At 57.1% G+C, this 11,307-nt stretch overlaps 1 protein-coding gene across 2 annotated transcripts in view; it reads left to right on the top strand.

Annotated features, from left to right (window-relative positions):
* The first annotated feature begins 4,499 nt into the window (after positions 1-4,499).
* MDFI (MyoD family inhibitor) overlaps positions 4,500-11,307 on the top strand; it is a 15,714-nt gene continuing 8,906 nt past the window's right edge. The window contains exons 1-2 of one of the 2 annotated variants that reach the window (XM_034648152.1): positions 4,500-4,747; positions 6,293-6,379. In XM_034648152.1, coding sequence (XP_034504043.1) covers positions 6,304-6,379 — 76 coding nt within the window. In that variant the 5' untranslated portion in view covers positions 4,500-4,747; positions 6,293-6,303. Of the gene's footprint in view, positions 4,748-5,936; positions 6,160-6,292; positions 6,380-11,307 lie in introns of those variants that run through there. The other variant, XM_034648153.1, reaches the window with a different exon arrangement.

The raw sequence follows: 11,307 nt of genomic DNA on the forward strand, positions 1-11,307 counted from the left end.
AGCCTGCTTCTTCCTCTCCCACTGCCCCTGCTTGTATTCCCTCTCTCGCTGGCTGTCTCTATCTCTGTCAAATAAATAAATAAAATCTTTAAAAAAAAAAAAAAGACTGCTATCCAAAATACAAAGAGCTCTTTAAACTCAACAGTAAGAAAATGAAACACCCAATCAAAAAATGGGCAAAAGAGCTGAAAAGACACCTCACTGAGAAAGATCTACAGATGGCAAGCAAGCATATGAAAAGATTCTCCATACCCTTTGTCATTAGGGAAGTGCAAGTGAAAGCATCGAGGAGATACCACTGCACATCTGGGACATGCCTACAGCCAACACCTATTGGAATGGTGAAAATCCAAAACATTAAAAACACCAAATGCTGGTGAGGATGTGAAGCAACAGGAACTCTCATTCATTGCTGGTGGGAATTTAAAATGGTACAGCCACTTTGGAAGAACTTTGGCAGTTTCTTACAGAACTAAAATACTCTTACCATATGGTGCAGCAATCACGTTCTTGGTATTTACCCAAATGAGTTGAAAACTTATGTCCACCTGCACATGAATGTTTATAATGGCTTTACATGTAATTGCCCAAACATGGAAGCCACCAAGAAGATGTCGTTCAGGAGGTGAGCAGGGACAATAAACTGTGATACATCCAGACAATGGAACGTTATTCAATACTAAAAAGAAATGAGCTAGCAAGCCATGAAAAGACACATAAGAACATTACATACACATCACTAAGTGAAAGAAGCCAATCTGAAGAGTCTGCAAACTATATGCTTCCAACTACATGACATTCTTGAAAAGGCAAAACTTGAAAAGGATCAGTGGCTGCTCAAGAATGGGGAGAGGAGGGATGAGTAGGCGGAGCCCAGGGGGGTTTAGAGCAGTGAAACAACTCTGTCTGATACCATAGCAGTGGATGTATGTCATTATACATTTGTCCAAACCCACCACCAAGAGTGAACCCTCATGTGCGCTATGGACTTTGGGTGATATGTGGTAGATGGGAACTCCCTGTACTTTGTGCTCAATTTTGCTGTAAATCTGAAACTGCTCTAAAAAATAAAGTATTTTTTAACCCAAATTCTGGCATGTCCAGAAAATCTTGACAGGTTTATTTATAATTGTTATGAAGTTGAATTACCAAAAAAAAGAGAGAGAGAGAGAGAGAGAAGAGGAAGAAGAAGGGCTTGGAGACCACTGCCGGAGGACGTTCATATGTGCATTAACAGCTCGGAGTTAACTAAATGACCACAGGGATGAAGGGGAAGAGATCCTGTGGGGGGGGGAGGACCAGGGATGTCCTGAGCCACCTCCTCTCTCCCAGGGAAGATGGCGCCCTGTGGAGGGCGGCGGGGCTGGAGCAAGTTGCATAACCTCTCTGTGTTTTGGTTTCCTCCTCTGTGAAATGAGAGAAATATCAGTATTTAATATTAATCGACATTTACTACTGTGAATACCGAATTGGCCAATTAATGCAAAGCGCTGTTGGCTGTGCCTATCGCCTGGGAAGCACTGCGTCATACTCAGAACCACAGACACGGTGCTGCCGTTGGAAGCTCCCCTCACCTGCTGCGGGGCGAGCACTGAGGATGGAAGTATGGGTGAGACAGTTAACATTTACAGAGAGACAGTCATGCCAGGGGCTCATTTAATCTCTACCCCCCCCCCGCCCCTACTCAGGGATGAGGTAGGAACTCTCCTTCCAGAAGGGGCAACTCAGAAAGTTCAAGGGATTTGCCCAAAATCACATAGCTGGGTAGAAGTGACTGACCTGGGCTGCAGATTGGGGGTGGGGGTCGGGGGTTCCATGACACCAAACCAACTCATTTCTACTCTGCTACCTGCCTGGTATCCCCAAGTACCAATGAGACAGAGGTGGGTTGCAGAGTGCCCTGTCTCCATGTTTGGCAGGCAGCTTGGGGGTGGCGACACCTTAGGAAGAATATCACAGTTCCCTCCACGGTCAGGAATTGGAATGAGCACGTGGCCTCAGAAAATGTGACACAAGTCCCAGCTACATCTCCTGCCATGAGATGTGTGGCCATGAGCAAGTCACTTTACCTGGGCCTCAGTTTCCTCATCTGTAAAATGGGCATGATAACTATCCAGCCCGTGTGGATTTTCAAGGCAGCAACAGATCTAGAAATGTCTAGCAAGGGGCTGGCCTAGAGAACATACCCAACTCATGTTTACTGAATGTGACATACCACCAAGAATAGAAGCGAGGGATAGAATCAGGCCTGGGGGCTGGCTGAGCTCCCCTTATTCCGTCACATGTCATTTCCTTCAGGAGAAGGGAGTCAGGGATGGGAGCTGGAGGTTCTCAGTGCTGATCCAGCAGCCTCCCCACCACACACAAACACACCCCCTTCCTACACAGGCCTCTGCTGGGAGGTTGCGCCATCGTGTCCTGTCCCCCATTCTCCTGGGCATGGCAGAGACCACAGCTGTGGTCCAGCTGCGGAACCCAGCCCAGCCGCCCCGCTCCCGAGCAGCCCTGTGCCAGAGACAGGAAGCTGGGAGGAATTGTGCACGCCTGCTGGACACTGGGAAGGGGTGGACACCAGGGGCTGGAGCCAGGCCAGGCTTGGGAGTGCGCTGTGTGCACAGGACTATAAGGGAGAGCTGTGCAGGGTTACTGTCACCCTTCGTTGCCTGGAGGGCTCTGGGTGGGGGAGCGGATTAGGATAAGCCCCCGGAGGCTGGAAAGAGCACTGGTTTGGGAGTCCAGAAACCTGGAATTTAGTAAGATCTTGCCCCTCACTCACCGTGTGACTTGCATTAGGCCCTTTCCCCCTCAGGCCTCTTATGAAACTGGAACTATCTACGGAGCTTTCTGGGGCAGACACTATTCTGGGGAATACACCAGCAGACAAGGCAGTGTCCCCTCTCTCCTGGAGCTTCCTTCTGCCAATAAACAAGCGAATGTAATAGAAAACAGGGTGAAAAAGTCTATGAAGAAGAATACAGTGGGGTGAGGGGACAGTGAGGGGTCCGGGATGGCCTCTCTGAGAAGGCGTTGCAAGCAGAGGAAATGCGGAAACGAAGAAGGGGACCATAGGAAGATCTAGGGGAAGCACATTCTGAGCAGAGAGAAGAGCAAGAGCAAAGGCCCTGAGGCAACCACATGAGGCAAGTAGAAAAACAAACCCAGGAAGCAGCTAGGCTGGAAGGGAATGAATGAGAGAGATGGGCACAAAGGTAGGAAGAACCCATCTAAGGGAGACTTAAGGCCATGGTAAGGACTCAGCATTTTACTCCAAACTGATCAGGGGGGCTCAGGAAAGCTAGGCCTGGGCTGAGGAGCAGAGCCCACCTGGTGTTGTGTGTGAGTAGGTGGAAGGGGCAACTTAAATCTCTGCTCATTTACCCTGGGGTCCTAGCCAGGTGCTTCAGGAAGAGTGATGTACAAGGCCTAGGGTGGTCAAGGCTCTCTGCTCTGGTGCACAACTTAAAGGGGCATCAGGAAACTCAGTAATTAAGATAAGCCATATTTTCCTGCAATATGTCTAAAAATCAAAATTATTGCAAAAAATCCACAATGCACAAATTGCCATTTTAAATCAACACAGGCTCTAACCCTGCACTTGCAAGATCCTGTCTCACTGGCTTCACTCTAACCCCAGCCCTGGTTTCGATAAAACTTTATTTATAAAAATAGACCGCTGTCTGGCAGGGCTGTAATTTGCTGATTTTTTTTTAAATACTAAAATATTGGATTAAAACGTTATTTATGTTGGCACACTTCTAAATTTTGCACCCCAGCCAAGTGCACCATTTACCTTACCCTAGTCCTGGCCCTGGGTAACAGTGAAAGGATTGATTTCCACACCGAGGGCCGCAATGTTCATCCCTCCTGAGGCTCAGAGAGAAGAACAGACTTCTCTAGGGAAACATGAGGATGGTGGGGCTGGAATGTGAACTGCAGTCCCATGCCATGCCGAGGCCCACCACCTGGCCATCACATGGGACTGTCCTGGAATGTTGATTTTTTTAAAAAAAACTTTTTATTCAAGCATAATAGGCGTACAAAAAAAGCACCTGTACCCTAAATGTTCATCTTGCTGAATGTTCACAAACTGAGCGCACCCGTAAAACCCCCGTGTGAGATTCAGTTTAAAGCATATTTTATATTTGCAATAAACCAAACATATTAGTTAGGACTGGGCCAGATTCCTAGGACTTGGAGCACACGCAGGCAATTTGCAGTAGGGATGGGGGACAGAGCTGATCCAGAGTTTAGGGGCGGGGATAGAGATTGAGAAGGGGTGCATCGCTAGGGTCTGTGGTTGGGGAGGGGGGCCTGTATGCCGGAGAAGACAGAGAGAGAAGGCGGGGGCTGCCCTGGAGAAAACTCCCCCCACCACCGCCCTTGGAGGAGGGCGAGGCCCACGCCGCAGGCCCAGGTAAGCCGGTAAGAATGCAGCAGTTGCCGAGCCCGGGCGCGGGTGCGTCCCGGTGACTCAGCCCTTGCCAGGAAGGGGGAGTCCACTCTGCTCTCCGGAGCTCCCAGACAGCAGCCAGATCGGAGCTGGATCCCGGGCCGCCAGGCCAGGGCCCCGCAGCTGGCAGCCCGGCCCGGAGAGCAGGACACTGCCTCCCGGCCCGGGAGCCCTCCTTCCGGCCGCAGCCACCTGGGCTCATCGCAGGGACGCGGTCGCGGGTGGCCAGAGCTTGGCGAGCGCCGTGGGGCCACGGCCGTCCCGGCCACGACGGCGCCGCAGGAGCCTTGGTGCTGCGTAAGTAGCGACTGCGGGGGCTGAAGGAGGCCAAGGAGAGGCCCCGAGTCCCTCACTTGGCCCCCCGCGTCCCAGCCCCCTGCTTCAGGCCCAGGCTGGAAGGCGGGGCTTGGGGAACTGGCCTGGCGTCGGCGCCGCCGCCGCCTCCCTAATTGCTCACTGGCCGGCGTGGTGGGGCGCCCAGACTCGGCTCCGAGGCGGCCCGGGTCAAGTGTGGCCGAGACGCTGGCACCCCAGCGGCGGCCCCACCTGAGAATCATCCCACGGGCGCGCCCAGCCCCAGCCGGCGGGCCGCAGGCTCCAAGCCCTCCCCTATTCTCGGGGACCTGGCCCTGGGGTCACGTTGAGGGTCCTCGCCCCCCTCGGGCTGCCCGACGGCGGCTCCTCCCTGTCCCCACGGCCCCGAGGAAGGACCCAGCTCACAATTCCAGATGTGCCGTCGGGCTGTCCCTGCTTGGAGGGGCCCCTTCTCTCCTCTTTCCCCGAGCACCCGCAACTTGGAAGGCCTCGGATTCCGATCTGGAGCCAAAAGAAGGGAGAACCTCTCTTTGCCTCCAAAGTTGGTCCTCGACACAAATTCCCACGCACAGCTGGCAGGGCTGGGGGGATTAGGGATGCTCGGGGCTGCTAGTAGGACGCGGGAGGCTAGATGGTCACTAACCGGATTTCCCGGCGGGACAGCTTCTGGTGGGGTGGGCGCGAGGTCTATGAGCCCTCCGCCTTGGGCGGAGACCGACGGGGTGGGCGAAGGGTGCCCGAGGACCTTGATCACTCCATCTTTGGGACTTCGAGATTTGGGGCCACAATTATTCAGACAATTGGCTCGAGTTGGTTGTAGTCAGAGAGGTTTCTCTCTCTCATTCTCCTGATTTTCTGCAAACTTTTGCAGAGTTTAGGGCAGGAGAAGGCGAAGGCGCAGCTCCTCGGGTGGCCCGTCGGGGCGCTGGGCCTGGGGGCTAGCGGAGATCTGGGGAGATTGGGCCCAGCTCCGAGGTCGCGGAGGAAACGCGCGGAGTCAGCTTCCTGTGGGGGCTCGGGCCGCGGCGCCCCGCGGACAGACGTGTCCGGCCCAGGCAGCGCCGGGCCCGGCGAGGGGAAGGGACCTGGGGGGGAGGGGGCGACNCGGGGGAAGGCGAGGAGGGGGCGGGGAGAGGGTGGGCCTGGAAGAGGGGAAGGGAGAGGCGAGCGAGGGAGGAGCGAGGGGGCTGGAGGGAGAGAAGGAAGAAGGAAGGGGGCGAGCGGCGCGAGCTGGCGCCGAAATGCGAGAAAGGAGCGAGTGAGAGGGGAGGGGGCGCGGGGCGAGAGGCGAGGAGCCTAGCGGCCCCTCGGCTGGGGCGCCCTCCGCAGGCGCGCATGGCAGCCCCCGCGTGGTGATCCCCGCGGCCCGAGCGAGTAGCGCGCAGCTTGCACGAGTAAGTTGGTCGGTGGCCGCCCTGGAAGGGGGGAGGCGCGCGACTGCTGCCGGATCACCCCCTGCGCGTCCCCCTCTCCCTTGCTCGCGCGAGGGGAAGGTCCGCCCCGCCCGCTGAGCCCTGTTTTCTGCAGGTCCCGGGCCGATGTCCCAGGTGAGTGGCCAGCGCCCCCCTCACTGCAACGCGCCCCATGGAGCCCCCAGCGCAGCCCCGGGCCCAGGTAGGACCACGGATGGAGAGCGAGGCTGGAAGGGAGCGGGGCAGGCGGCCGGGCCGGGGAGGGGGGGAGGTTCGGGGAGTTGGTGGGGGATTTGCTAATTTTCACTCTTCCTCCCTGAGACGGGGGAGACGGTTCTGGGGAGCTTGGGTGGAGGTGGGGGTGAGGAGACTGGGTATCTGGGTGTCGGGGACCCGGTCCAAGGAGAGTGGAGGGCTGCGGTGATGGGGGCAGGGCCGAATGGAGACGGCGTCTGCGCCAAATTGGCTCCAACTACCCCCACTCCCAACACCAGACACACACACCGCGGTGTCTGTCCGTCTGGGATTTGTGTCCCAACCGTTTCTGCCCGGTGTGTAAATATTTTAGGGGGGCTTCAGGCGGGGCTTGGGGTGTCTGAGTCTCTTCTTCCCTTCCCCCAACCCAACAAGAACCGAGCGCTTCCCGAAAACTTTTGTCTGCCGAAAGCGGCTCCAGGACCCGGCCCCTCCCCCTCCTTGCCATCTTGTCTCCCTCGTCTTCCTCCCCACCCGGGCCTGGCCTGTCCCCGCCGCTCCCACCCTGCAGGCGCGCGCGCTCGCGTGCACACGCACACACGCGCGCGCGCGCAAGGGCCCACAGCCGGAGTGAAATACCCCTAGCCCCAATTCACAGGGTCTGTAACCTCTCTGGTATTCCCGCAGGAGCCTCCCAACCCTGGAAGGCATTGTGACTCCCCGAGGGGTATGCGGTGGGAGCCCTGGGGCTGTGGCTCTCAATCCTTTCTCCCGCCTGTGCCCATGAAAGCTGAGGCTCTCAGTGGCATGCAGGGCCAGGGAGAAGTCAGGAGCAGCTGGGATTTGTTCAGGGGCAGCTTGGGGGAGAGCAGGAGTCTAGGCCCGGATTTCGGGACTTCAGTCCCAGCTGTAGGTTAGTCTCTTTCTTTTGACTTCCTCTCACCCACCCCCACTCTCCCTTTCTCCCCTCTTTGAGCCTCGGCATAAGAAGGTCTGGTGCTGGACCTGACACTAACTCCCTGCATGGCCTTGGACAAGTTGCTTCCCCCCTCCGGCCTCCGACTCCACATCTGCCCATAGAGGCCTGTGTGCCCGTTGGAGAGGCCCTTGGCTCCCCAGGTCTACCTGCTGCATGGCCAGGCCCAGGCTGGAGGGCATCTCCTGCAGCAGGGCGAGGACAAGTGGGAGATGGCTGGCCAAGGGCCAGCACATACGTGGGACTAATGTGTCTGATGAGTATCCCTGCTAGCCCTCAGATTCTCTCCTCTTGGTGGGGCCCCTGGAGCAGAGACTTCTGGGGGATGAGCCCCTCCAAGAAGTAGACTCCTTCAGCCTGGAGAGAGAGGTTGGGGCGGGACCAGGAAGGATCTTTCTCTGTGTCTGGGAACCTCTCCCCCTCTTGGCCTCTCTCACCCCTCCTCACTTTCTGGGCCTCTCCTCTCCCACCCTCTCCCTTTGCTCTGCCTGCTTTCTCCGCTTGTCCTTTTTCTCTGCTCTCCCACCCTACCTCCTTGCAAGATCTCCTGCCCCGTGTGACCCGTTCTGAGTCCCGACAGGGAGAGGAGGGACTCGCTGAGGCAGAGTGGGCCACCTGGAAGGGTAAAGCCTTAGGCTGTAACTCGAGGCGCCCCCCCCAGAGGCCCAGAGAGCCCCCTCCCCAGCCTGGGCCGGGCCAGACAATGTGGCTTTCATAACTCGAGGAGGCCTGGCTCTGGCTCTGCCGCCTTGGGAGAATGAGCCGAGCTGCCCAGGAAGCCCAAACCGCAGGAGACCCAGCCAAAACCCCACAGACGCCTGAAGCCGAGACCAGAATCCCCCACACTCCCTGCGGAGCACTGACAGAACAGCAAGGCTGGAGCACTGCCCCTGGGGGCCTGGCTGGCAGGACAGCCAGGGAGCAAGTCACCCCTGCCCTCAGCTGCCCAGGATGCAGACTGGGTGTGAGGGGACTCAGGGCACCTCTGACTGGGACAGGCGGCCAAGCCCCCACACCCATGGCTCCCCCCAGTGCCTTCTCCCCACCCACCCCTGAGAGCCCCGGAGAGCCTGGCTCCCTAATCCACAGCAGATTTCTGTCCAGCACTGAGGCGTCACATTCCTGCTCTTGGTTCTAAATTGAATTTCCTGGGGAATTGGAGCCTTCAGACCTAAAATAAAACCAACCCGACCCAGCCTCACCGGGCAGCTCAGGCCCTCTTCAGTCCTCAGCCCAGTGGCTAGGACGGGGACTGGTGTGTCCCAAGTGCGCATCCAGTGAGCCCAAATTCTCACCTCCTTGGGGTTTGGAGCCAAGTGCCACCCCTAATCCTCACCCCCTCATTCTGTCTTCCCCTGACTGGAGCATTCCCAGTTCCAGGACTCCGCCCCAGCAGCAGACACTTGCTGAGTGCCCACTGGGGGTGCAGAGGTGAATGCCGACGCCACCCCAAGGGAGCGAGGTAGGGAGGGCTGCAGTCTGCTGGAGGCGCTAGGATTTCACTACCAAATTCTAAGTAATAAGAGAATGCTAAGTGGGTGCTCAGTTCTCAATAGATGGGCCACTCCAAGGAGGGACAGTTGGCTTGAGTGGGCCCTGAAGGATAGTTTGGATTCGGGGCGTGGGAGAGGAGAGGGTTAGGACCTTCTGGTCAAGAGGAACAATGTAAGCATGGGGGGATTGGTCAGAAGGCCCCGTGGTGACCTGGGGCCATGGAGAGGTCAGGCTGCCTGGAACCCAGGATCCCTGTCCATTCATCAGGTTGAAGATGTAGTCTGAAGCCTTGAATACCAGCCCAAGGAGAGATGGGAGTGTGGGGTTCCAGTCAGTACTCTCTGAGCAGAGATCCGGGCCCTCTCCAGAGATGGTCAGCGCTCCAAGAGGGAAGCTTGGCTCCACTGTCCACAAGACAATGGAGGTCTGGGCTTGGGTGACCCAAGATTGGAGCTCCAGAACAAGGGTCCTGTGGGCACTTCCCAGGCTTGGAGTGAACCCATCCCACCTGGAAGAGGTCCCCCCCATTCTTTGGCCCAGGAGCACCCCTCACCTTGGTGGACAGCAGGTGGCCAGAAAGAGCCCACAGGGCTCCTGCTGGAGTTGTGAGTCTTTCGGCCTTCCCTCCTGGGCTTATGGATTTTTTTTTTAAGATTTTATTTATTTATTAGAGAGTGAGAGAGAGCGAGCACGAGCAGAGGGAGAGAGAGAAGCAAACTCCCTGCTATGCCGGGAGTCGATGACGTAGCACTCGATCCCAGGACCTAGAGATCATGACCTGAGCCGAAGGCAGACGCTTAACCAACCGAGCCACCAGGGCGCCCCAGGCTTATGGATTTAAACAGTACCCGTTTTCACTGCCTGCTGGGAGCTCTTTCCAGAACTCAGGTCATTGGCTCCATCCCTATCCTGTGTTACGGAAGAAAGTGTACCGAAGCATAAGGGGCTGCTGCCTTCCTATATTCCCCTCTTGTAGATGGAGACCCTAGAAAGAGGTGCGTGGCAGGGGCTTCTGCTCAGAGATACCACCGGCATGTGTGACCGCCTGTGCACATTAGACAGAAGCGGCCCTCTGCTCAGACGGAGCAGGAACAGGGATACAGCTGGGTGGGCAGATGGGCGGGAGGATGGGGCCCTAACCAGGGACTCCAGCGTCACCCCCACCTCCTGCCGGCTTTGGTAGGCACCTTTATGCCAAACATGAATTGCACATCCACACAACAGCCCTTGGCCTTTGCTGGCCACCGCTTCCTTCCAGCCCACTCTGCATCTCTCCCCTCTTGAACATTCCTCCGGGAGCTTCTTCACAGAGATGTTCTCCCCTCTGTGGCTGAACAGCAGGGGCTCATGGTCACAAGAAGAAATATGAGGCTCTTTTGGTCTCTTGATGGTTGAGCCCTGGTGCTCCACTTGTCTGACTTTTCTGCTCTGCATGCTTCCAGGGAGAGGCGTTTCTCGGCACCGGGCCCTCTGGGTTGTGTCTCGTTCAGAGCTCCGTCTTCCCACCACTTCTTAATGCCTTGGCATTCTGCTTTTGTGTCTCCGGGCACTCAGCACGGGTTCCTCCTCTGCCCTCAGTGTCCTCCTCTGCCCCCTCATCTGCTGGGTCGCCTCCTGGCTCCAGGAGACCTGTGTCTCCGTGTTTCCAGGTCATGGTGAATGGACTGGATTGTCTTTCCTCCCTGATATCTTTCCGAGGTCTGAGGCTCACCCTAGAACGGCAGGTTCCCTGCAGTAGGGCCTCCTCGAGACTTGGTCTGGGCTTTCTAACTACTTGTCCCCACTGGCCTCAAGGTCACCAGCCCTATAGGTTACCTACAAGGAGAGGCTGCCAGAGAGTGGTGACAGTGGAGGAAGAGGGCAGAGATGGGGATCAGTCTCCCTAATCCCTCTGTCCTGCCTTCATCCCTCCCCTACCCTAGAGGGGGACCTATGGTGTCAGCCTTGTGCATCCCCGTGACCTCAGGAGGGAGCCTGGGAAGCGACCAGAGGCTCCAGTTCTCTAGGCTGCCCAGCCTCAACACCGCCAAACACTGTGGCTTCCCTTACTCACGCTGTACCCCAGGGTGTTGGCTCCTGCTGCTCTTCTGGAAATGTCCTCCCCGCCCCAACGCACGTGCACGCACACCCCTGGGATGAGTGCCCAGCTTCTGTGGCTCCACAGCCCTGGTGTACCTCTTGCCCCTCCGTGTATGTGAGTGCCCCCCACCCCCACAGACAGCTCCTGAAACAGCGATCTCCTCTTCCTCGTTTTGGTCTACCCAGCACTTGACATATTGCCAGGAGCATCAAAGCTGCTTAATAAATGTTAAACCAAACAGCACAGGGAGGGAGGGGGGAGGGAGACAAAAAGGAAGGAAAGGAGAGGGCAGGAGAGGAAAGGGAGGACAGGAAGGCAGGGAGGGCAGGGAGGGAGGGAGGAAGGAAAGAAGGAAGGAAGGAAGGGGGGAAGGAAAGGGAGGGAG

The sequence above is a fragment of the Ailuropoda melanoleuca genome, chromosome 19, assembly GCF_002007445.2.
Source record: "Ailuropoda melanoleuca isolate Jingjing chromosome 19, ASM200744v2, whole genome shotgun sequence".
Lineage (NCBI taxonomy): Eukaryota > Metazoa > Chordata > Mammalia > Carnivora > Ursidae > Ailuropoda > Ailuropoda melanoleuca.